The 27,773-nt window shown below is 35.4% G+C and overlaps 1 protein-coding gene across 2 annotated transcripts; it reads right to left on the reverse strand.

Annotated features, from left to right (window-relative positions):
* Positions 1–360: 360 nt before the first annotated feature.
* On the reverse strand, positions 361–27,736 carry LOC144970608 (coatomer subunit beta'-like). 2 transcript variants are annotated; one of them, XR_013644997.1, is made up of 22 exons: positions 27,560–27,721; positions 21,393–21,530; positions 20,904–20,990; positions 20,329–20,455; positions 19,612–19,760; positions 19,014–19,160; positions 18,601–18,700; positions 17,414–17,556; positions 16,079–16,278; positions 15,417–15,616; positions 14,614–14,720; positions 13,835–13,978; positions 13,108–13,238; positions 11,948–12,155; positions 10,681–11,006; positions 9,292–9,384; positions 6,123–6,303; positions 5,074–5,223; positions 4,263–4,451; positions 3,124–3,759; positions 2,829–3,066; positions 361–1,115 (listed from the first exon to the last, which is right to left on the reverse strand). XR_013644997.1 is itself a non-coding variant. In XM_078910408.1 (20 exons), the coding sequence occupies exons 1-20, from the start codon at positions 27,560–27,562 to the stop codon at positions 3,721–3,723; spliced, it is 2,862 nt and encodes a 953-aa protein (XP_078766534.1). In that variant the 5' UTR covers positions 27,563–27,736; the 3' UTR covers positions 361–3,720. The 2 variants fall into 2 exon arrangements, 1 of the variants encoding a protein (XP_078766534.1); XM_078910408.1 differs by having other exon boundaries at positions 361–3,759; positions 27,560–27,736.
* Positions 27,737–27,773: the final 37 nt, after the last annotated feature.

The raw sequence follows: 27,773 nt of genomic DNA on the forward strand, positions 1-27,773 counted from the left end.
GCCACGTGCCATGATGTGCATATAGTTGGCTATGGCGGTATGTAAATGAATGTTGTGATACAGCAAAATATTTCACAACGAAGAATCCATAAAAACGAGGATTGTGTCAGCAGAAAAAAATCCATGAAAACGAGGGTGGTGTGAAACTTGTTCAAAGAATATAGCATGCAGCATGTATAAATTTCGGATGTTGAGATTGAATCCAGGAGTGTGTAAGAATGACGAAATAGGGGACAAGAAATGTATACTGCACTGTATTACTTCAGCAAGCCTTTAAGAGATTTCATTTACCCCCCATTCACAGAGTGATGTCTCTCTTATCAAAAGAAAAGATTTAAGTTTTAAAAAATGGAAGCCACATTTGTTGTCATCATATATATACAAGACTTTTATTTAAATATCTTCCGTGACTGATAAAGGAATGGTTCAATCCATGGATTGAAAACAATATTAATTCATCAGTAATGATTATTTGACTACAGAAAAAGTTATTTTCACTCATAAATTCTGGTCCACAAAGTGTTTTCAATCATAAAAACTCGTGATGTCGATTGATATGGATCAGAGTTACCCATCAACACAAATTCTTATTTAGAAATCACATATAAAATTTTATCTTATCGTAAATGATATTAATTTTTAATACCCACGGTTATATCTGACAACAATGTCTCAAAACTCGGTAACAAATTCTATATAACGTTGCTATTCGTCCATGTCGATAATTTCAAATTTAAATATTGAAATAAAAACAAAAGCATAAAATGTGCATTATAATTATATTATCATCATCATCATCTCTTTAAAATTACATTCCAAAAATTTGCCTTATCTACCTTTCGTACCTTATCAACTTTATTTAACATGTGAAATAAAGCTGAACACTAGCCCAGTGATCTCAGCAACAAAGCTCTTACATAGGTATATAATGCACTAGTTAATGACATATCACATTGATTGTGTAGAAAACTACTCGGAGTGACAACATCACATGAACAATATATCTCTCGTCATTCACATAATTAGATGAATTCCCTATGCACCCAACTCCATCCATGAACATTATAGTCATAAACAATAAAACACAGTGACAATACAACAATAATATAATAGACCTGCATGTGAGTCCTGACCAAATTGTCTGAACTTTTTCACACATATCGCCTTACCGGATCTTTTATTTTGTAACTCAGTACTTAGTCATATACATTTTCTTTTGGATTGTCCTACCGAATATATTTATTTTAAAATGTTAAAAAGTACCAAAAATTTATAAGGAGAAGGGACAGCATGGAGGTAGAGTGGTAGTTCGATATTTTTTCAAAAATAAAAATTTATAATTCTTTTTTTACATAGACAGATAGGCCTTTAAAAACCATTTAATAAGATACCTTATTTTTGGATCTAGGATAAACGGTTCCAAAGTTATGATGATTATACTACTCTATATTTACACTTACAAAAAGCTCAAAATTGATTGAGAATTCCCCCACTGGACAGCCTCTCGATAAGGTGACTACTGAATAAAACGGGATTTTAGCAGAGAGAAAAGAGGGTTGGTCACTTGTGGTCAACATTAAACATCTTCTTCAATCTTTATGAAATTTGATATAGACACAGACAAATTAATTATCTAGATGCCTTCTCTTTTATTATTTTCTATCTCAATTTTGAAAAAGAAATCAAAAGTTTTAAAATGACGTTATTTTTATCAAATTATAATTTTTGATACAATATGTCAACATTGATTTCTATCACATCAAAAGAAATCTTGATCTCTGCCCTTTAAAATGATACCAGAGCCGTTCATATACTGTGAAAAATAATGCAACGGCAACAGTGATTATAATTATTTGAAATTGTGTTATTCAAAATTTAACCCAAAGTTGCGCTTCACTTGTCCAATGGCTAATCGGCACCTGTCTACCTACAGACTGGAATCAGTTTCAGTTGGGGCTAAGGTTGAGTGAGTTAAGAAATCTTGTGAAGCTTGGAGAGAGGACGAGTCTCTGTCTCAGCAGTGAAAACAGCCGCAACGACTGAGTTGTTTTTTTTTTCTCTTGTGTTACTCACTTTGACTTTGACTTTGAGAATGCCTCTTTATGACATGAATGATTTTCCTTTGCCACCGTAATCGGACCCCCCACAGTAGTTTTTAACCTAGAATAATTGATCTTATCTCTAAAGAGCAATAACCATCCCAATCATTAGACTTTAATCCACTGGCTTTCTCACGTACTCCGAAAGAAAATCATCGGTGCAGTCTTTCTCTTCCAGATCCCATTTGAATAGATTTCGAACACCATTCTCAACTGACTTCAGATCCGACGAACGGTCAAAGAATTGTTCAGGCATGATAACAAAAAAATAATGTAAAATAACAACGACAAATCCAGAAAGTTGATAGATAGAGCGAATAAAATTGAAATGTAGCAAGGTTCAATTGAAAAACAAAAGTTACTTGAATGGAATACCGAAAGTATGAAAACGAAAGTTAACGAACTGCGCAAGCTCGATTATATCGACACACTTCTGGTTTTTCAGACAGTGAAGAGTTGCGGTCAAATCGGAGACTAGCGAAGTTTCCCGATAATTGCCGAACGAGCGCTTGAGAGTGCCGACAATATTGTCGGCAATCCGACGCCCATTCGTCGGCACTTGACTGCTCGCCGCCGGTCGAGTTGGGGATCGCCGACACTCCGACAATTGACGTCATTCGCAATCAGATAACTTAAGAAATAAAAAAATAAGTGATCCGGGAGATCGCAACGACCGTGATTGTCGGAAAACCGACAATTGTCGGCACACATGCAGGTCTAAATATAAACATTTAATCCCCCCCCCCCCCCTACCCATGAACATTATAATCATGAACAAGTCACAGTGACAATAAAACAATATAAACATTTTCCCCCCAGATAAAGAGTGGCTCCCATATACGTTGACTGACACAATGAGTATATTAGTCTCGATGCAACTCTTTTTTTTTTTTTTCATGAAATGACCAGAACAAAATTAGTAGTGAGATTATAAACTTTAGATCGTGTAAACGTCCATAATATTTCACTTGATTTTTGTGTTTTCGACCAAGCTGAGTGGCACTATGTCTCTATGAACATGAACAAAACAGTGAATACATCTTTCAATTTTTTCAGCAAAGAAAACAAAAATCCCTCCTCAAAATATAGGCCTAATTCAAAATCCGTGAGAAATCACATTGCACCTCTATCACATAATTTAACAAAGATAATCAGTTTGTCTTGGAAAAAAGAAAAAGAAGAAAGATATCATTTGTCTCGAGAAAAACAAAAACAAACAAAAAATTCTTTAAAAGAAAACATTCAAACAAAACGAACAAAAAATTTCTCACGGTAAAATTAAGTAAAAAGTATAAATTATTATCATAGCATGCTTAACCATGCTTAACACCAGCTAATCCACACAATCATACCTTGTACCATTTGTAACCATGTCCTGACACTCATTCATCCACATGGACAATCCATGCTAGTGTTCCCAGTGTTCCAGTATGATTACTCATATCTACTATTTCAAAAACACAATAAATCTCCAAGTCGCCATTCACACTAAACTCCAAACAACTCACACGTCAAACACCATAGGGACATCCAAAGATCTCCCACTCATTCACCCCATCACCAACTCATCATTCATCCATCCATCTGTGTGTCTGTATCTTTGTCTGTCCTACGACCCATTTCAATCTTGCAACAAATCATCCTCATCTAGAACCAGATCCTGAAAAATGGCAGATAAGAAAATCAAATCAAATCAATGTGAACTTTTATATGAAGCACATTAAAAGAAAAAGTGAGCTTTTATAAAGCAAAATATCAAAGTCAAAGCACGTTACAAGTGGTACCAACTCTTAACATATAGGATGAAGCATGATTCCTGTCAGGTAAAAGTTACAATTTTTTATTTGACGGAGACAATGCTCTTACTGACCAAGTGCTAATTTTACACCTGAATATGATGTGAGAATTGGGTAAAGAACCTTTTCCAAGGACTCAACTTTGTGCAGCTCCCAGCTGGACTCAAACCAAAAAGTTCCTTTTGGGTGAATAAAGTACATTATCATTATCAAGGACATACGGATCTGAGGCTGAGAGTTGAGAGCCATACATACTTTAAGACCACAAAGTCGTACAATACTTTATTCTTTCAATACATTAGATGGAACCTATTTTCCATACTTTCATTTCACAATTTGCCAATTACAAAAGAAATGAATCACTCACATCAGGGTTGACGTCTTCAATGTCTTCTATATTCACATTTTCCAAGTCCAACTCCAATTCCTTTTCTATGTCGTCCACTGTCGTCGACGATAACGGAGCCGGCGTAGTCTTTTGTGGAGCAGGTGTGGCAGCTGTGGGGGGTGGGGGCTGGCTGGGTGTGGATTGCTGGGATGGTGCAGGTTCCACTTCCTGTCGAGACAAAAATCAAAAGTTATCAGTATGGACATTAGTGTGGTGTAAATTATGTTATTAATTGATATCATCAGTCCACTGGATGATTAGCAAATAAAATAGAAAGGTAGCAACAAAGTTTGCGAAAATAACAAACAAGGGTCAACCACCAATAAAGGGAATGATGGAAAAGTCAGATATATCTTTATAACAGAATGTCTCCTGAAGACATGCTAGTAGTAGCTGAAACATTATGAATAAATTTTAATAGCTTAGACAGCTTCACAAAAATGAAAACTGTCCATATTCAAATCAAACCTCTTACAGTCACCAACAAGACTAATACTAGAAGTAATACAATAAATAAAGTCAAAAGAGACAAAAGGCAATGCACGTAAAAGTAACATCTTCAAAAGGTTTTCTCACAATATCACCTAAATACCTAAAACAGACATACTACATAACACAGTTAAAATATGTAAATCTTTATTTTTTAAAATAATTGCATAATTTCTAAAGGTGTGAATTATTTAATTAAATTTAACAATCTTAGATGTGACGCAGTGAACATATCCATCTCTGCGCGAAATGTCAAGATCTTCATAGATTTTCCTCCAAAATTTCAACCAAAACAACTTACCTTCTTCTTGGGTTCATCAGGAACTTCCACTGCATCACCAAAGTCTCCTACATCCTCATCGTCGTCATCGGTGATGGGGGCAGCATAGACAAACCGACCGCTGTCCTCAGCTTGCTGCATCTCCTCCACTGGATTACGCTCATAGTTGCTCTGGTAAAAGGGTCAAGGTTAAAAAATTACATTTAAGGAAATTAAATATTTTTAAAAAAAATTGTTAAGGGTTTTACGGCAATGGCGACACATTAAGGTCATTTCAGCACCAGTAAAAAGGAAGAAAATGGGATGGTAAAAAGGTTATATATATATATATAAATAAAAGCCCACAAGAAAAGTAAGAGAAAGGGAAATTTCACAAATAGGGACAGATGCAGATTCCAAGAGCATACTATCATTGTGCATAGTTTGGGATCACCTAAAAGTCTCATCCTGACACAAATCATACGTTCAAAAAATACAGTAAATAACAGAGAAAAAAATACCATCTCCCAAAACTAAAACTATACATTCAACTGTTTTCCTCCAAGCCAAGGACTCTGGCCAGGGTTAGCATAAAACTAAGTAATCTCATTCCAAAACAAAGACAAGAAGGCAATGGGAAAACAGATGAAGGGTTATAGAAGACACAGTAAGTACCTTCCTAATAAATAGAGGTGCCTAAATGAGTCAATAAAATGGAGATTAAGATAAAGGGAGTAAATCTGACTCATGAATGAACAACACAGAAGAAACGGCCAAAGGCCGAAACGCGTAAATAGTAAATAAAGCAAGGGAAATAACTAGATAATCACATAAGTGAGTGAATAAATAAATAAAGATATTTAATTAGATATATGAGAATGCTCTTAAACAATAATGAAAAAGAAAGTATAAAATATTTTAGCTAGGCAATGGCCTTCCTGTCAGCTAGAGCATAAGGGTTTTAGCTCTCATTGATATAGATATAATCTTAAATCTTATTGCCAATGACACCAGAATCATTTTGTCCAAACAGTAGTTTCAAAAGGCTTTGCCAGATAAATTTGTTCTTGTCACAACCCTAAATGACTCACCTGTACTTTAGGATAAGCAGCAGCAGGAATCACCCTCTGTCTTTGAGGCTTGAGATATTGCTCTGTCTTCATAGCGTCCCTCAGACCAGGGAAAAGATTCTCGTATTCAGCTGGATCAGCCAGAGAATCAGCCGACTTCTTGCTGATTGACACCACATTCTCCTTCCACAGAGACACCACCCTGGGTTGGATAGGAACAGTTAAAGGATAAAAATAAGATATGTTTTGCTCAACACCTGCATTCACACTTAATTGAATGAGAGCATCTCTGCTCACTCCATCTACATACTGTTTTTACCTAAGACCTAGTGCAGAGCTGCCTACTTGAAATTTTAAAAATTCGTAGCTTCTGAGGGAAAAAAAGATAAAGTCACTTTTAATAGCTTTATAAATGAATAATTTGCCTTCAGTAAGATCCAAAAATGCTCCCAAGTCCTAAGTTTCTAAGCATTAAACTTTCCTTTTCAACAAGATTTATTGAGTCAAAGAGGCGAATGTAGTTCTCTTGTTGGAGCCGAAAATTCGTAATTCTAAGAATTTTTCGTAGTACTAAGCAGGTCTACTAATGAAATCTTCTTTGCTTGTTTTTGAGGGTTTTACAGCACTTAAAGTCATTGAAGCCCCAATAAAAAAGGAAGATCATGGGTAAGTCAAAAGAAAATAGATGTTGAGTTATGATGTGCTTAATAAAAAAATTAATGGATGACAACAGGACTAGTTCAAATATAGGGCCCATTGATCCAATGCCACACTAATTTTTAGTCTCACCCAAGCACAAACATAATGTCTCTGACACAAGGGATACACTCAAATACCAACAAAATATATTTACAGTGCACTCTGGATACGTCGACGTTGCCTAAGTCGATTTTTACCCAAGTCGATTTTTTTTCTTGGTCCGTCCCCCTTCTTCCTATATAACATTAGTAAAAAAAAAAAAAAACTTCACATAAGTCGATGTCGCTTAAGTCGATGTTCTTGTCACTCATGACTACAATAAAATCACAATTAAACAAGTATTTCCATTGGTTAAAAAAGCTACCAGTAAGAATTTTCAGTGGTTAAGTATATCCGCGAACGATTGGCGCACATCGATGTGATGTAGGTGCTTTGCCTGACGTCCGTGTTCAATGTACATAAGCAGTATTGAATAACTTTAATTTCTCCATCTCAAATTTTACATTGTCGCAAGTTCAAGATTATTTTTGGTTCTAATCCAAGGCCATCCTCTTAATTTGTATCAATTTTATAAAGAATTCAAGTCAAGCCTACAACTACAATGGCAAACCTATCGCGGAAAAGGAAAATTCGATGCATTTGGAAAGTCTGGCATGCCACAGAAAATCATCGCATAGGAAATTGGCATACCAGCTATTTCTGTCTCGATTTACAAGAAGCATGACCTTGACCTAGACGCCTCTACCCTTCCGCTTTTCGCGGAATAATTTCGCTTAATTGGTATACATTCCACATTCAAGGCAAAAATTCCGCTTTTCATCTTTCCAATCCAGGAAAATTAAAAAAAAAAATCTCTAGTGAAAAAAAAGTGAGCTATGGCTTATTTCGTCAGCATCTCCTATGGTCAATCAACACACATTTTGTGTGTCTGATTAGTCCCTTCAAAGTGTGTGCTGCTGATGTTGGATAGTATTATATTTATATGTTTGGGAGGGGGGTTGACCAAAGTATTATTATTATTATGTCCACTCCAATTTTTGAGGTCAATGACCTTGGTAATATTATATGTTGGCTTCATTCGGTAATAATATTATTGAATAGGGTCAGCTTCTTTCCCTATTTAATTTTAGCCTTGTGTGCGTGTGTGTATGTGTGTGTACCGGCACGCGAGTTTGTTTGATTAGGTGTGTGTGTGGGGGGGGGGGGGGAGGGTCCTGACAAGGTTATATCCATCCATTCAATGCTTTGCTCTCAGACGACCAGGACCTGTGTGTTCTCTATCATTATTTGACCCCATTCTTAGTCTTTACACAATCTGTACATTTTTACACATTTTAAATTATATCATTTGAGTACTTTTGGATTGTCTATTACATTTTCTGTTGCAAAGCATGTCATAGTCAATAACAGTAAGTAGATTCCGCTTTTTTATCTCAAATTCCGATTTTGATGTATTCTGATTCCTCTATGGGGCTATTGAGGGTAGGAGCCTCTCATGACCACTTCAGAGACCGTGCGATATGAAGGGACATACTTATTCTAGCTTGGTTTGCTTTGTTCACATGCGTTTTTGCTCATTTGGTTACACTCCGGTTAAGTTGATTTTCGGATAAGTCGACTTTTTTCTCGGTTCCCCTGGGCATCGTCTTATCCGGAGTCCACTGTACTAATACCCTATACGATCCAACAATCCAGATTATAATGGAGGTAATCCTTCAGAGCCATTAGGCCCATGGAGCTGAAATTTATCCTGGTTTCTATTGTGTGAAAGGGATAACAAAACAATTTATTATGAGATTTGAGAAAGGGAGGGAGGGAAGGGGGGAGCATCATGGTAGTTCCCTCGAGCTATCAATTCTAATACAGATAGACCTCATTCAAATCCCAGCACAAACGAAATCTATATTAAATATGGTGGAAATTACTTGCCACAGACCAGCATCCTATCTCAAAGATAGTGAGCAATTGATACCTAAATTTACTAAGTGCCACATAACCTTGGATGAAGTCCAGCTCCACATGCCTTACAGCTCAAAAAGGAAAGTGCCAGAAGACAACAGAGAATAAAAACTTTGCAGCTGCGATACGGGCTCGAACCCACGACCTTACTGGTACGACAACTCCACCTGGACGGGGAGATTGTGACTCTACCGTATGAGCTATCCACGACCTGGGTCGTGAATAGGAGCTCATACAGTAGAATCACAATCTCCCTGGCCAGATGGAGTTGTCGCCAGGTCGTGGAGAGCACTTTCCTACTTACTTCATTTCTTGTTATTATCAACATAAGTGCCTGCCCCACTCACTTTTCTGAATTAAAAGCTCTAAAAGGCTGCTTTTGCATTTTGAGTTTGTCTCCTATTATAACTCCTGGTCTAGCTTGGCAATGATATTACTTTTTACAATACACCACGCCCCCTGTAATAGCAGATCAACCTGAACTAACACATTAAATGATTTTGTTTTTTTAAAAAAGAGACATCGGTCTTACCGTGAGATTTGGGAAGGGAGGTAAGTCCTGGCAAAGAAAGCTGCCTCTGGAAGTCGTCCTGTACTGATTAGAATCTCTAGACACTCTTCACAACTAGAAAATTGAAAAAAAATTTATTAAAATATCAATAATTATATTTTTTTTTTTTCAAACACGAGTTTTAGACAGATCATACCAGCAGTAAAAATTTGTTGTTTTTTTTTTGTTTCTTTTGGGAGGGGGGGGGGGGTATACTTTTTCATCCCTTTACACAATGGTAATTTTTCTTATTACAGATTAAAGAATTTCTTAGATCACTGAATGAGCAGCTCTCAGTAAACTAAGGAGTTCACTAATTCTAACACGACATGGCAATTATGACCCTTTACAAAGAAAATGGTTACATTTATAGATATCAGATCTGCCATAGCCAACAACATAAAATTTGTCTGTTTTTAAAAAATTCAAATTTCAAGAACAACAAATCTGTATCAACCCATAATGCCTGAATATAATATCCATTACTTATTTTACAGATTGTCAATTTGTTCAAAAATCAATTTCTAACAAAAATTATGACATTTTAATTATATTCCTCTAATATTTATGCTAAAAAAAAATCTAAATTCGAAGGAAAAAAGTTCAAGTTAGGCCCTAAAATAATCTGTATATGTCCATATCAAATCTATGAGAAACAATGTGTGAGAGAGAGAGAGAGAGAGAGAGAGAGAGAGAGAGAGAGAGAGAGAGAGAGAGAGAGAGAGAGAGAGAGAGAGAGAGAGAGAGAGAGAGAGAGAGAGAGAGAGACAGAGAGAGAGGGGGGGGGGGGTTGAATCATCTGTCACTTGCAAAAAACAAACAAAAATCAACCAAAAAGAAAAAAAAAGAAAAAGTCAGAACAAGAGCCCAAAGCCATTTGCAGAGTGACAAGAGACATCAAGGTGTAGAAGTGGCATACTTTGGATAGAAAACTGAAGACCATTGATACGACCTGGGTCGAAGCAAAGAAGGTGGCTTAAGTCCATCCCAGGTGTAAATCTGTGGTGGAAGCCCTATGCGCTAGAGGGAGTTCAAGGGAGAATGTAAGAAGTGACAGGAAAGCAGTAGTAATCCTTTAGAGTTAGAGCCAATAGGCCCATGGAACTGGAGTTTATCCCAGATTCTATAGCATGAAATGGACTATAGCAATTGCCTGCTATCCTTTGGATAGGACGCAAAGTACTTTCCAACAGGTCTAAGAGACCCAGCCACCCATATACTGCTGGGTAGACAGATAAAATATCGACGACACCCGGGATTGATCTTGGTCCCTTTGGGTGCTCTACCAACTGAGCTATGACATGACAGATGACTTACTGTCGAAGGTTTCCCAACATAGACGTTAATCAAATGCGAAAAATGACAACTTACTTTCCCAATACAAAGTTAGAGAGGAATGCCACATTATTCTGTCCTGATTTCCCAGCAGCCTCTCCTAGACGAGACACCATCTCTGCATTTCCTGCAGAACTGGCCAGAAGCAGAAGACCTCCGTAATCGTGTGCCTGATGCAGACACTCCTGGGCCAGGCCAAACTCACATCGACGGATAGCCAGTTCAGCCAGCTGTTTCCACTTCTGCTCTGCTTGGGTTTCCTTGGCGAGGTCGTAGGCAGTACGAAGGTCACCCAGCTGGATGGCCAGTTCAAACTTGTGCTCGGGGTCACAGGTCACTGCCATGGCTTGGGTCTTGAAACCCTGGAGAGAAATACGAAAATATCAACTGTTACTTTTGAGTGATTGGATAAACGTAAACACTGATGTATCTACAACAGACCTTGCACTTGATGATGATGAATTCCAAGTAAATACTGAATATAACAGCTTCGAAAAAAAAAAAGTACCTAACAAGAATTTTTTGTTTGTTTGTTGCTTTAGGTCTCTTCCAACACAATTGAGGTTATATGAGAGACCGCTGAAACAAAAAAACAAGCAATCTAACAAAAATAGTACAAATGTAAATCAAAATCATAACCTAAAGATATCATAAGCTAAATTATAAATAACCAAGAACAAACAGGCAGAAGATTTACAGAAAAAAAAATATCCCCTGTCAAAAATACAATCACAAACCAAAGAAGCAGGATAGGCTAGTAAAGAGAAGAAGAAACGACATCACTATCGGATCGTACACCCATGCGAACATCATAGGTATATGATTCAAGGGTGATGCTCCCATCCAACCACCCGCCCTAACAAGAATATTTTTGGGCTCAGGAAACTACAAAGACAAAAACTATGATTAACTACAATGACAAAAACTACATTAAACTACAAAGACAAAAACTACAATAAAGTACATTGACAAAAACTACAATAAAAAACATTGACAAAAACTACAATAAACTACAATAAAGTACATAGACAAAAACTACAATAAAGTACATAGACAAAAACTACAATAAGGTACATAGACAAAAACTGCAATAAACTACAAAGACAAAAACTACAATAAACTACAAAGACAAAAACTACAATAAAGTACATAGACAAATATTCAAGATGAATGATGTAAAATGATGATTTCTATATCCAACATCAAAATAATTATTGCATCAAATATATCACACTGTCAAAAAAAAAAAATGAAACAAAACATTTGAATACTTGAACAAATAAAACAAATACAGCATCCCAACCTGTTTCTCCAAGAAATGAGCCACCCTGGTCCGTTGTTCCTTGGGGACAGTGGGCAACACTTTGTCTGCCGAGTCAAAGTCCTGCCTCATGACAGCTGTCTGATATTCCAGCACAGACAGGAGTAAGGAGAAGCTGACAATGCTTAACTCTTTGTCTCCAAGGTACAAGCGATTCTCCTTGGGAATGTAGCCCAGAAGGTACATCACTCTATAATCAAACAGAAATTATAACAATACATTAACATCAATTCATTCATGGAGAATTATTAAGACAAAATTAAAATGTGACGGTCACAGAGGATTTAATGACACCAAGATAAATTTTAAATTCAGATACAATTTTTAAACAGAACATATTTGGTCATTAAATATAAAATTGGTATATATCAATCAAGAATAATTTTAACTATGCGACCTTTTCGGGGCAATATCATAAAAGTCTGGAGTAATTTACAATTGGTAAACAAGAAATATAGGTAAAATATAGGTCTTGAATAAGACGATCAACTATCTTACATTAGGTTTTCTGAAATTATCACTTTATTCAAATTTGTTGTATACTATAAGAGCAGCCAATTTGTCCTCTCTGTACACAAAAATATTTAACAGCTACTGAAATGCCGAATACAACATTGATTATCACAAAAAAAAAACATAACACAAGTTTCAGCTTTGAAAATACTAAAAAGCCTGGCATTTGTAAACTATGTCAATATCAAAGTCATTATAGATTTAAATAATTAAGAGAAATACAAGAAGACATTCCACTTCTAGGGGTTAATCATTTGTTTCTATTTGCATTTTTTCTTTACAAAAGATCCATTCATGACTACAAATTAATTCAACTCAAATCTACTTATTGCTATACTAAAAAAAAAAATAATTAAAAAATCATACAATCTCACTTGTCTCCTTCTTAATTTAAACCTACTCACTAAGTCAGATTTAGTTTTACTAACAATGTGATCATTATTGTCAGACCTTGTCTATTCTTTTCAAGAAGCAAAAATGATAAGAGAGAATATCAAACAGAACATATTATAAATCTTAAGATGTATATAATGAGGTCGCTGACAAAGCAGAAACTAACAGATTTTTTATCTTACACCAGTGTCTGTTTCCACATCTTTTTACTTTCATGTTATAAAAATAAATAATACCTGTCTAGATGGGCAATGGTAACAATTTCACCACCCACGTAGTAGTTGAGTCGGTTGACACTGTTAGTATAGATAAAACAATCACCAACCCACAGGCCTGTACGGACTGTCTCTTCAATTTCACTCAGCACCTGGCATGGAATTTTAAAAACATGGTAATTCAATATCGAACAGTCTAAATGAAAAAATGCAATGACAAAACCATTTTAAAAAAGGACATGCAAGCAAATATATTTCCACTAATGATTAAAGTCTGATAAGATTTATTTCTAAATAGATCAACTGAAGGGAATATAAAAATCAACCCTGAGATCTACAGAAGAGTGGAGTGATAAGGCAAACATCTTTGGAATTTCATATTTCAAGTCATAACATGTGTCTGTGATGTAATAAATTGCAAACAGGGAACGATGAGACTAATTTTGATTTGCGATTCTATTTTTAAAAAAATATATATATAAATAAAAATAAAATAATCATGAACATTTATGGAGTACATGTTAATGGCTTTACCATGTTCAATGTGCTTAACTTTGTTACCTTTATAGATAATTTTGTTTTAACTGCTGACAAGAGAATGTTATTATTTAGACAGTAATTACAGTGAAGTGACTAAGGCTTGATTGAAATCTAAGTAGTGTCTCTGTACCGTTCCAGTGGTGAAAAAGTAAGATATGATGCAAGTTCACAGTAAAATTGAACCCAGCATGTAAAGGACAAAACAAACCTCAAAAGCATCTTCAATCCCGTCCTCAGTGACTTCATCCTTGGAGTCCTTGGCATTCTCCACAGCCTCGGCACTGAATTTGAGGATGAAGAATGATTCCTCTGTGGCGATACACACCAACTCTCCATTCTCACTCCAGTAGATCTAAAAATCAAAGAAAGTAAATACAATTATTTATGTGTTCAAACAACTCCCCCCCCCCCCCCCCCAAAAAAAAAAAAAGTAGAAAAATAAAATAGAGAGAGAGAATAAAACAAAGATAAAAATTTTAAAAAGACAAAACACACACAATAAATTTCACTAATAGACCAGTCTCATGCAAATAAAGAAAAATCTTCCCTACAAAAGGTTTGAATATTGAGAAAAAAGTTTATTCAATAATATTTCAACTTATTATATACAAATTACCACTTTCGAAATACTTCAGAAAACAGTACAAAGAGCTGAATTTGGAGATGGAGCCTTAATTGGTAGAACCCTATATATGCTTTATCAATTTCACTCCTTCTTTTGAAAACCTATGATAAGGTAGAATTTCAGCTCTAATTTATAAACAAATAGGAATAATGTGAACTTTTGATGTTTCCCATCCACACCATTTGTCTCTGTTAATAAATTCTCATCATTGCCTTTCAATTTCTCAAGCTTCAAGCAGCATTATTTGTATTTCATTCCTTTTTCAAAAACTTAAATAAATAAATCAGATCAGATATCTATCACAGTTATAGCTATATTTCTATTATGTATATAACTGTTCAGTTTATTCAGACATGACTCACATTCTTAGGAGTGATTTCAATACGACGAATCAAAGAGGTCGTGTCCCAGTCATAGAAAGCCAGACCACTGACGGATCTCACACCCAGCATGTGACCACCATGGATACCTACAGGAAAAAAGGGAAGAGGATGGATAATTTTTGAAATGATTTTTGTTGTTCTGTTGTAATAATCCATCTGTCTTTAACAAATTTATCTCTTTATATATGTCACCGATGTATACTCTCCCCAATTTAAAATAGAAATATTTTCAGTAAAATACAAAATACAATTTTTATCGACTACACACATCATGCATGCCATAAGCAAAATATTACAAAATTCTGCGACAAATTTCAATTAATAAAAAAAAGAATCTGCAGCCATTGCAAAGTTGAATGTATAAAAATGTTATACAAATCAAAGAAAATTACAAAGATCACAAAAGAAAATGATTCTCTCCATCGACGATTAAATATCACATTACTTATGAAATTATCCACTTAACGTGCTCAAAGCACTTTACAAAGGGTCCCTTACGAACAGCAACATGTAACAGGTAGAACGAGACATGGCACCTGTTAGGCAATATTACAATTTTTTTCCAGAAAGAGACAGCGCTGTTAATGACCAGGTGCTCATTTTACACCTGAGTACGATGAGAGAATATGAGTAAACAGCCTCTTCCAATAACTCAAATATACGCTGAGCAAGACTCGAACCCAGGCCCTTCCGATCCGAAAGCGACTGTCATACCACAAGACCACATAAAGACCTCAAAGCAGGCATTTGAGACAACCGTCAATCTTTCGTACAATTTTTACCTTCAGCACCAAAGTCTGGCTTAAAAGCTTTGTGTTCTTTAAAGTTCTTGAATATCTTGACTGAGGTGCTTCCCTCCTTGGTGGCATAGACGGATGAATCATTGCTCCACACAAATTCTTGGGCAGACCCAAATGACTTGTTCCTCAAGGCCATAGCAGTGTAAATGATGTACTCCCCGTCTCCACAAACCACCACAAATCTTTTAAAGATGGGGAAAAAAAAGAATTCATGAGATCTGTACTGGCATACACATTTATAATATATAGATAAATTAAACTGAATTGTTAAAAACATCTTACTGTAAATTTTTCAACCAGAGACTTAGAAGAAGAAGAAGAAGAAGAAGAAGAAGAAGAAGAAGAAGAAGAAGAAGAAGAAGAAGAAGAAGAAGAAGAAGAAGAAGAAGAAGAAGAAGAAGAAGAAGAAGAAGAAGACGAGGACAAAAAAGAAGAAGAAGAAGACAGAAAAAAAACCCAGAAACGACAGCAGAGGACTAGAAGGGTGAATCATTGAAGACGAAAAGAACCTGAAAAATCCATTGCATCCCCTTCCCCTCCCTGACCCCTGATTGTCTGTGGAGAAATCTGACTGCTGCCCGTATCTTTGACAGCCAGAGAGACTCTTCTCCCCATCCCCCACCTTACAAAATGCTCCAACATACCTTCCATTGGGATTGTGTGAGATTGTCTGTGGATAAATCTCACAGCTTCCCATATCTTTGACAGCCAGAGACAGCCTCTCCCCATCCTTGATTTCCTGATCGCCCATGGCTTTGATGTTGGCCTGCTGGATCTCAGAGTGTTTGGCCCAGATGATTTTACCACTGGAGTCCATTGACATGGCCGGCTCCTCTCTGCCCAACTAGAGAAATAAAAAATTTTTTTATTTTATTTTAAATTGAATTTTTACATTGTAAAATATACCCTAAATGTGCTCAAAGCACTTTAAATAAAGGGTCCTGAGCCAACAGCAACATTTAACATGTAGAATGTAGTAAGACGTGACATGACATTTGTGAGGCGCAATTACAATATATTTTTATCAACAGAGACGATGTTGTTACTGGTCAGGTATTCATTTTAAACCTGAGTGCTGTGAGAGAATGTGAGTAAAGAGCCTTTACCAAGTTCTCAACTTTGCACTGCTCAGAACAGAAGTTGAACCAGAGACCTACCATTCAGAAGGCAGTCTCATACCACACGACCAGAAAGCTATGAATATGCTACAGAAACAGATTTGCTAACTTTTAAAGGTACAAAAATCTTGAAAACTTTTGGGCAAAATATCTAAAAAGAACAGAAATGAGACGAAATACAAGGAATTTCCCGATTAAATTGGGAGAGTTAGCAGATCTGCACCACATAGAAGATAAAAATGAGGATTCCTTTTTTCCTGTTAATGTATCTTGGTATGCTGATTGAGTTGTCAATCTCAGCCCGTCTAAGGGGCGGGTTTAAACAATACTTAATAAAATTATGTGTCTTTTCTATTATTCTCCATTCTTACTCCCATTCTTGCATTTCACTATTCGCGCATCCATCCATTACCTGCTCCTCTACTTATCATCGTCTCTACCCGTTCTTGTCTTCATGACATGCAATTTCAGATCTGCCTGCTACAAGAAAAAATTTCAGAAACCTCCATATAATTGACTCGAGCTACAGAATTGAACTACATTAGCACAACTAATTTAATAGAAATTAATGAAAAGGAAGGTTTGATGTTACAGCTGATATATTTTGTGCTCTTAAAACTTATCAAAGGCCGAATGAAGCCTAAAATGCTAATTTATGAAGTAAACTAGTGACCACGAGTGACCATAGCTTTGTTTGCTTTTCCTTTTTAACTTTTAAGAGTTTCAAATTGGTAGGTCTGATTTTTCATCCAATTACCCCCCCCCCCCCCCCCCCCCCAAATCAAAAGTAATTCAAATAACAATATCCACTATCCACCCATCAACATCTCTAAATCCACTGACAATTACAGTCAGACATACCTTAATGATGATGCTGCCTTCATCATAACCCAAGGCTACGTTGTTAGAACCTCTCTGACAGGCAATGGTCCACACTCTCTCAAGACCATAGTTGAGGGTGCTCTCTAGACGGTAGGTGTTGGCATGCCATATCCTCACTGTGCCTGTTTAAAATAAATAAATAAACATCAACAATAATAATAATAATAATAATAATAATAATAATAATAATAATAATAATAATAATAATAATAATAATAATAATAATAATAATAATAATAATACAACTGAATGAATCAATAAATAATAAATATTTTTTTTTAAATTTCAAAGATTTAAATTAAATTGCTTTCATTTACACATAAAGGATGATAGTCAAATGCAAAGTTCTTTACACCAGATTTAACAGATCCAGCTACCCCATGAATACTGGATGGACAGAAGGCTCACAGAAAAAAAACAAAAAACCTCTGCAAACAGGACTGATATCAGTCACTTTGTTTAAGAGGTGATTGATCTTCAACTCAGCCACTGTGAATAATGTATGAAAACTATCTTGCTTTATGTAACACAAAGAGAGAAGTAATTTAACCACATCAGTTATTTTGCTTTTCTCATGAAGGTGTTATGGTTATAGCGCCAACATTATTTTAATATTGTCGATTATGTTACATCTTGGAGAGAGAAAAAAAAACCCCAACCTTTCAAAGCTTTGAAATAAAAATTAAATCTTAGTAGCCTCATTACTGTTCAGTGAAGACCAAATATTCATGAATAGAAACAACAGAGAGGGTGACAACTGCATAATAAAAAATTTAAAAAAAAAAAAGAAAGAGAGAGAGAAAGAGAGAGAAATCTTTTTTTTTTGTTTGTTGCTTTAGGTCTCTTCCAACACAATTGAGGTTATATGAGAGACCGCTGAAACAAAAAAACAAACAATCTAACAAAAATAGTACAAATGTCAATCAAAATCATAACCTAAAGATATCATAAGCTAAATTATAAATAACCAAGAACAAACAGGCAGAGGATTTACAGGAAAAAAAATATCCCCTGTCAAAAATACAATCACAAACCAAAGAAGCAGGATAGGCTAGTAAAGAGAAAAGAAACGACATCACTATCGGATCGTACACCCATGCGAACATCATAGGTATATGATTCAAGGGTGATGCTCCCATCCAACCACCCGCAGAGAGAAATCTCACCATCTTCTGATCCAGTAAGGACAATAGGTAAAGTAGGGTGGAAGGCGGCAGCAGCAATATTCTGGGCATGACCCTCCAATGTCTGGACACACGTCTTGTTCTGGAATACAAAATGACAACACGAATATCAATCACCAGAGAAAGCTGAGAGATTGCTGATATTGAAAGCTACCAACACATAATGCAGTATGACAGTATTATTCTAAAATAAAGATTTTAAAAAGATGAAAGCCAAAGGTAAGAGAAAAAAAATAAAAATATTCAATGCATAAACATTTCCATAAACTGACCATTTTACATTCCATAAAAATATTAGTACTGATGGGTGTATCATCCATCATGTAATAAGAAAAACAAACAAAAAAACATCCATCTTCTAAATGTAGCAATGCAGCCTCATGCTGTAATCTTACCTGATAGTCCCAGATCTTGACCAATCTGTCATCAGCGCCAGAAATGAGATAGGGTTTGTCTCCCCCTGAGTAATAGCCTACACAGTTGACTCCCTTCTCATGACCTTCAAGGGTGAAATTTGGAGTGCCTGATCCCAGCTGCCATACCTGTGGAGACGAATTTTAATCAATCAATAATTAAAAATATATAATTGCCACTATTAGATACTTCAATTAAATTTTTATGATATAAAATAAGGAACATCTATATGTCAAAGTTTAAACGCATGTAAAAACACAAGCTGTGATTTGTGGGCCAGTTATAACCATACAATCAGGTCAGAGTAAAACAAACAAACCCAACAACATGAATGACATCTAAGAGATCTTGGAAATGTTTCCTCTTGACCAGGTCATTTTGAATCAAATCCATGTTTTCTGGGTATTTTATCAACCATCCATGGCCACATTATGACTATCTGATTCTTACATTAACAGTAAAGAGCGATTATCTTTGGGGGGGAATCTGAAAGCCTCAAAAGAGTGAAATTGCCACCTATGAATAAAAGGTTTGAAACCAAATATGTACAACATGGTTTAATGATGACCTTGATCATACCTTGATGGTTCTGTCCAGAGAGGCGCTGGCAAACTGGTTGTTGTCCTTAGGGTTGATGACCACCTGCATCACATAGTGGGAATGACCCTCAAACACTTGGGTACATGTCCATTTCTTGTCCCAGTCCCAGAGTTTGATCAACATGTCATCTACAAGAGAAACAAGATACAAAATAGAACATTCACTTTGCATGCATTCATCATGCATTTTGGCATGTTCTAACAAACGGCAGTGGGAATTTAAGACCTAATTTCTGAGGGAGAACAAGTGCATTTTGAGGAAAAAGGAGGAGGAGAAGAAGAAGAAGAAGAAGAAGAAGAAGAAGAAGAAGAAGAAGAAGAAGAAGAAGAAGAAGAAGAAGAAGAAGAAGAAGAAGAAGAAGAAGAAGAAGAAGAAGAAGAAGAAGAGGAGAAGAAAAAGAAGAAATCATTAAACGAGGATGTAGATTATTCAAGCTTTCTAGTGTGTCTGCAGGCATAATGACAATACAGTGGTTATGATGGTGTCCCTTAAAAATGCTACGAGTAGCTATACTGTTTTAAAATTTGGTCATGTATTATCATAAACAAGATATTGTCACAAATTTTTCTAATAAAGGTTTGTTTTAAAAAATCTGAATCTATAAAAGAATGCAAAGATATCAGATCAGCTTAGAAAGGCGGTTATGTAACACAAAAACTTCCACAATGAAATTAATATCATTTTGCCAGCACTTACCGCTACTTGTAAGAATAAATGGTTGAGTGGGGTGGACGGCGATACATCGAAGGTAGTCAGAGTGGGCCTCAAATTGGTGGACTCTTTCTCTTGTGTTGTAATTGAATACACGAATGTGCATGTCATCCTGAAAACCAGAAGAGTTTTTAAAATGATGACCAAATAAGGTTTATTAGCAGCATTAATATTGACGGTCTTTATATGTTGCCTCTAATTTAACCTCTATGTTTAAAATCAATTATATAATGAGCAATTCCAACAAATAATATTACTGCATCGTTAAATACTATATACACAATGCAGTGATGAAAAACTTAGAATTATAATTTAACAATTACAAGACGTAATTTAAGTAAATAGTTAAGAAATTTTTTTTAAAATAATTTTTTTAACATACAGCCCATCAAAATTGAAAAAAACAAAACAAACCCCCATTAATTTGCAAAAATTATTTTCTTTTCCTAGCAAGACGGAAGTTACTTTCTCCATTAAGAATTTAGATCTGAATTGAAGAAAATGAGGAGATTGATGAGGGAAGAAGGGCCAGAGAACATTAAATAGCAAAATGCACTCACCGATCCAGTGATGATCCAGTTCTTTCTGGCCACAAATTTGGCTGTTCTAACTGGCAAGTCACATACTTCAAAAGATTTGATCAGTTGCTGAAATAAGGAGAGACAAAATCAAAATATAAAAACCATTGATATTGATTCACATGCAACATATTAAAGTTGGGATATATATTACGCTATGCAAAGTGATTATTTAAAACAGGGAATGGAGGTTGGATATTAAATTGGAGCAGGTAAAATTTTTTTTTTAAAAAGAGCAAGACATAAGTGAATGAAAAACACACCAAAAAAAACAAAAACAAATTGAAGCCAAATTAAACCATTTTTGCTGTCATCAAAAGAAAATTTGAACAACTAAGTTTTAAATCAAGACATAAGTTTTCAAGCCATTCACTATTAGACTAAACATTTTATTGTGCATTAAAGGTAATGTATGAGAGATTGGCCCAAAGAAAAAATTGACACACAAACACACATACACTATTTTCTAACCTGTGATTCAAAGTTCCAAATGTGGACATTTCCATTGTATAAACTGGCCAACATCCATGGCTCTGACGGGTGAAGGTCAACACTTTTCACACGATCTGAACGAGCTGATAGCTTCCGTTTTATGTCCAACCTCAAAGGCTGAGAAGATTAAAAACACAATTAATAATTAATATAAATACAAGACAAAAAAGAGACGACACTTAAAGGTGAAACATTTATGTATGACAGGGACTATGCTGGATATGGATAGATAATTCCTGTCCAAGCCTAGGGTCAGTGCCAAACACATTTGACATTTTGAGTTCAGTGTATAGTAACAAAAAATCCATTCTGAGAATGTTTGATGATCGCAAGCTTAAAGTATTTCACCCACCTCCATACCATATTTGTTTTTTAAAAACCGGACTTGTGGAAATTTGTGGAAAAAAATAGACCATCCATTAACAATATATCCTTTAAAAAAGTCTAGAAGGATATGGTGTTTATGCTTGCCTTAGATTTTAAAGTCGAAAATATTAGTCTCATAGCGCCAACTATATCCTTAAAAAAGAAATTAAAAAAATAAAAATTGTTCTGATAATTAACCCTTTGTAGGAGGATGAGATACTTGAAAGAAAAGATGTATAGTTTTGACAGTCTTTTGTCCATTCAACACCAATCATCATTTGCTTGACTGTAGGCCAAGATGGCCTAACTAGAGAGGTGAGCCTAAAAATAAAAGCCCCTAAAAAAAAAAGTACTGAACTGATTTTCTCAGCTCACGACCACATCAGATTGTTTTCACTGTGATATTTTGAAAGAGGACATTTTCATCATCAATAAATCCATCCAAAATTGAAGGCTAATTCTTTTCTTTTCATTATTTGAAATGGTATACGAACTTGACCACTGGATTAAGCTGTATTTATTTTACCCTAAATGCACGCCTCACTATAATTATAATAAAATGCCATTAGGAAGTGATAAGATATTACTCTAATAGATCAATACTTATTGTAACACTAGGTATAGCTCGAGTATTATGATAATCACAAAAATAGAGTCACTAAAGCTATAAAAAGAAAAGCTTCTGTATGTTTTGTTTTTTTCTGCTAATGTGCAACTGGCACCCAAAATAAAATAAAAGTGGCATTTATTTTTTTTTCCAATTTCTTCAAAACAGACACGATTAAAAATCTCCATAAGTCAGGTGAATTTGCAGCACAGTGGTTAAGCTGTTGGACTCTGGACTGGATGGTCCCAAGTTCAAATCCAAACAGGCACAACATTTTTTTTCTTCTATTTATATATTTTCTTTACTTTTATGTAGTTATATCATTTAATTTTTCAAGTTTATTTATTTATATATTTGTTTATTCTTTCTCCTCTTCTAGAAGTTTTAATTTACAACTGTACCGCGACTGGAATTCAAAATCGATAAAATAAATGAAAACTAGCAGTTTTTGTGGTCTAACAGAGGTCGATATGTATTTTCCTTTTGGATAAATATTAATTTAACCCAAGGTGAGCAAGTCAGTATATTTACTAAGTCATTGAAGTATATATGGAATTTCTCCCACACTTGATATCACTAGTTAAGCCACACATAACACCTCTGCCCTTTAACCTCCTTTAGATTTAAATACAGGAAAAACCGGTTAAACTAAAATTGTCTAAACCTTAAAGACTGCAAAACTGAAAAGAAATTTTTTTCCTGCTTTGTATTTGTTAATCAAGTGCCAATAAACTGAAAGCCACTATGCTCAAACATCTTAAAGCAGAAAATAAATTGATGTATAACTGAATAACCTAAAAAAAACATTATTAGTTAACATTACAACTGTTACCCAAAGTGCTCTCTTGTATCCATTTAACACCCCTCACACATCTCTGCTGAAACCATCTCCACTTCAACCCCCCCCCCTTGCCCACACTAATCCACAACGGCTTAATATTCATTTCTGTGGCCTTTCTTCTCCCAACTCACAACCACTTCCCAACCATACCCACCCTGACCGCCCCAGTCCATTCTTACTTGATGGTTAGAACACAATGTGCTGATTGAGAGCAGTAATGTTGTATTAAGATGGCATCGGAGTTACAACACTATTGCTCTCTTTGGTACCTACTACCACTATGCTATTTTGTGTGTACATTCACATACGTATACACAAACACTAACACCCCCCCCCCCCTCCAACACACATACACAAACTTAAAGTCGTAGAGTTGAAGAATTTATTAAGCGATGCATTTGAGTGATAGTGGGATGAATGATAGCAATGTAATAATAATAATACATCTGGAAAATCATAGTAACTTTTTAAGGCATGTTGATGTTCAGGTTTACGGTTCATTGGTTTATTTAACCAGGTTTTCGTTTTAGTTTTACTCAACAAATTGATTTATTCACATCGACCGTAATTTTATGTTTTTATTCCTTAATATGAAGAAATCAACTGTTATATAAAATGGTGACTGGTGAAGAAAGACAATAAATGAGCTCTTCAAATGGGTGTTGGCACTGGCACATTAATATCGCAAAACTCGGTCCCCATGCATGACCCAACACTAACACACAGGCACAGTATCTAGGTAGTCGCATCGCCCGTGGCTGAGCCGCTGATCGAGCCCCGATATCGATGTTACGGCTCTGGAGTGAAAATTGTGTTTACCGGTGAACATAGTTTTACTTCCATTGCCGTGGAATCGCTTCCTGTGCACTAATTTCGTCACTTCCGGTCTCATTTTAAAGAGGAGAAGCCAGCGCATCAGGCGGCGTTTTCAGATTTTTAATCCGTTCATTCTTTGTTCAGATGCCAGCTGTTTGAAAATTTGGTAAGTTTTAACTTCATTTTAAATACATTTTTCATTATATTACCTATTTTTAATTAATGTTATATTATTCGCCAACCATTTTTCTCTATTTGTGTGAATTTTGGTGGTGATTGATGCTGGCGAAAGCGTCTTTTAGTGACTTTAAATACGATGCGTGTTCATGAAGTTGGCGACGGCCAACCAGGATTGCCTCTCGATGTATCCCCGAGTCTCCTGTGTACAGTGCAGTCTGTAAACTATCGACTGCGTTTGCTTTTGTGACTTGTATAAATAATTTCAAGCTAAATAATTGCTGTAAAAAGACTGAAAATAGTCCCATCCATAATTTTAGTTTTATTTTATGAATGAATGTTGAAACTGAAATGACTTTTTAACTGGGATGATACCGGACAACTAAAAATTATGTTCCACTGATATTATTTTTTATCTTTTATTTTTGTTTGTTCTGCAGGTTAAGTGTGTTGGTTTAATTTAATGTGGTTAATTTCAATACAAATAATACAGAATAGCATGATAGAGCCAATTCAAGTATATTTCATTCATTACTTTACTCTTTACCACAACAAAAATTATTATATAACTTTTAATTTTGTTGATTTAATCATAATCGAAGTACTTTTTTTGTTTTCAGAGTCAGACGTTCATTATGACACCACATTTTCATGTTTCATTTCCTGCCTTGTATTTTTAAATATGAAATTGAAATAACAATATGAATTTGATTGTCTGCCACCTCCAACTCCCGTCGTCTGCCGCCTCGAACTCCAGTCGTCTGTCTTGTATTTTTAAATATGAGATTGAAATAACAACATGAATTTGATTGTCTGCCACCTCCAACTCCAGTCGTCTGCCTCCTCCAGCTCCAATAATCTGCCTTGTATTTTTATATATGAAATTGAAATAACAACATGAATTTGATTGTCTGCCACCTCCAACTCCAGTCGTCTGCCGCCTCTAACTCCTGTCGTCTGTCTTGTATTTTTAAATATGAGATTGAAATAACAACATGAATTTGATTGTCTGCCTCCTCCAGCTCCAATAATCTGCCTTGTATTTTTAAATATGAAATTGACATAACAACATGAATTTGATTGTCTGCCACCTCCAACTCCAGTCGTCTGCCGCCTCGAACTCCAGTCGTCTGTCTTGTATTTTTAAATATGAGATTGAAATAACAACATGAATTTGATTGTCTGCCACCTCCAACTCCAGTCGTCTGCCGTCTCGAACTCCAGTCGTCTGTCTTGTATTTCTAAATATGAGATTGAAATAACAACATGAATTTGATTGTCTGCCACCTCCAGCTCCTATAATCTGCCTTGTATTTTTGAATATATGAAATTGTAATAACAACATGAATTTGATTGTCTGCCACCTCCAACTCCCGTCGTCTGCCGCCTCCAGCTCCAATAATCTGCCTTGTATTTCTAAATATGAGATTGAAATAACAACATGAATTTGATTGTCTGCCACCTCCAACTCCCGTCATCTGCCTCCTCCAGCTCCAATAATCCGCCTTGTATTTTTAAATATGAAATTGAAATAACAACATGAATTTGATTGTCTGCCACCTCCAACTCCAGTCGTCTGCCGCCTCTAACTCCAGTCGTCTGTCTTGTATTTTTAAATATGAGACTGAAATAACGACATGAATTTGATTGTCTGCCACCTCCAACTCCCGTCGACTGCCTCCTCCAGCTCCAATAATCTGCCTTGTATTTTAAATATGAAATTGAAGTAACAACATGAATTCGATCGTCAGTCTCCCCAACTACTTCTGTATCATTGCTTGGACTTCGATGTATTTATTCAGTATCATTACCTGGATATTGCCTGTGTCTACATTCCATGCAGCCAACAACCCAGAGTGCCTAGATTTTGTTGTCTTCTGTCTTTTGCCACATATCAGCCATCTTATGGATTTAAGCGAGTCAGTACGTGAGTACCCTTTAATCTGTTCTCTTAGTGATGTTGAATGCAAAGCAATTATCAAATTTTCTAAAGTTCATTTCAATTTTAATGTAGTTTAATAGTTAGTCATATGATACATCTCTTCGAGATGTTCAGTTTGATATATGACATGCCTATGTTGCAGAAAGTTTGCAAAGTGTCGGTATTTATCGGCTTATTGTTTGTTATTATGTAATATGTTAGGTAATATTCAATTTTGCATTTTCAGGTTAAGTTTTCTCTACCACTCTTATGTAGTTCTTGTTTTTAATTTTGCATTTTTATCACTGACCATGTTTGCATATATAAAGCGGCAAGCTTGTTTCTCCCGAGTACTGTTGGTGCCCAAATGTCTTGTCCAAGGATGCAAAAACATTGGGCAGTACATTTGCAAGTTGCATTTACTGACACTTGTTCAACTTTATTTCTAGCCCTGTTCATTGTTTTTTTGGTTTTTTTTTCTTCTCTCCGAATACCAGTCATCTTTCGTCTGTTGCTCATTTGCCAATGCCAAATATTAAGTGCCTTCCCCAAGGACACAACTTTAGTGTCTAAATTCATACGTTTACGCTCCTTTCCTCTTGTTTTAACAATTTTTGTGTTCAAAATTAATCATAGCCATAGTATTGTAAGCATGCTCTGGAAGAAGACCACCCTCAAATCTGTTTTTAAAGTTATTATCCGTTCCTCGCGTCTTTTTTTTTCATTTTCTAGGGTTATGTAATTGCATGACGTTGCATAATATTGCATAATAATCATTTAATTTTTTTAAAATTTGCTTCGTCTTTCCTTTGCGATCATTTTGATATATGGTTTTATATGTATTCCACCCAAATAACCGTGATTTTCCATTTCCCCCGCTTTTCGGTTGCTCTCTGGTCACAGTTTTAGTTTCTTTTTTCCTCTTAAATTATATTAAGTATTTTGGTCCACTTTTGCGGACTAATAATCCCGTAACTTTGGTTCTAATTGTCACATTGTCATAATTTTGGTACCATTGAAAAGTGTATTTCTTGCAGAATAGCATGAGACTATTTTGAAAACAATTGCTGCAATCTCAAATTTTCATGCAACTACCTACAGTATCAGTAACAACAGACAGACAGGCAGCAGATGACTTCCAATCCAACTTCCATGATCTATTAATTCATTCTTTTTTTTAACCCACTGCGCTAAGAATGCAAGATCCACCCTCCTTATTCTTGTGAATATTTGATTATAATATACAATACCAATGTTTGAGGTTTTGCATTTATGTACAAAGAAGTTTATCTTTCATTATTCAATTCAGTGTTCCAGTTGCTCACTACGGCAAGATAAACAACATTACCGGCTTAGATTTATTTAGGATTGAGTTGCAAATAAAGCATTATTTGTACCAGCTAGCTAACAATTCTTACCATTTTGATCCCTTGATCAAATAAATACTATAAAATTTTCTGAGAAATATCAATCTTAGATGTGATTTAGAAATTATCCCAGCTCAACAGTGGCCGATCAATGTGTATACAACATTGGACAACAATCTCTCTTTTACGTGGCCCTGTAGTCTGCGCATGTATGGCCACACGGTTTCCGTTCACAGCGTAATGCTTCCGATTACTGGAATGCAGT

Source organism: Berghia stephanieae, chromosome 4, assembly GCF_034508935.2.
Source record: "Berghia stephanieae isolate SIO BIC M18660-M18661 chromosome 4, UCSD_Bste_1.3, whole genome shotgun sequence".
Lineage (NCBI taxonomy): Eukaryota > Metazoa > Mollusca > Gastropoda > Nudibranchia > Aeolidiidae > Berghia > Berghia stephanieae.

Coding starts and splice junctions, on each gene's coding strand:
- LOC144970608 (XM_078910408.1), bottom strand. Junction 13,239..13,834: donor GGATTGAAGATGCTTTTGAG/GTTTGTTTTGTC, acceptor ATTCCATGCCAG/GTGCTGAGTGAAATTGAAGA. Junction 11,007..11,947: donor CTCATTTCTTGGAGAAACAG/GTTGGGATGCTG, acceptor ATTTCTCTCCAG/GGTTTCAAGACCCAAGCCAT.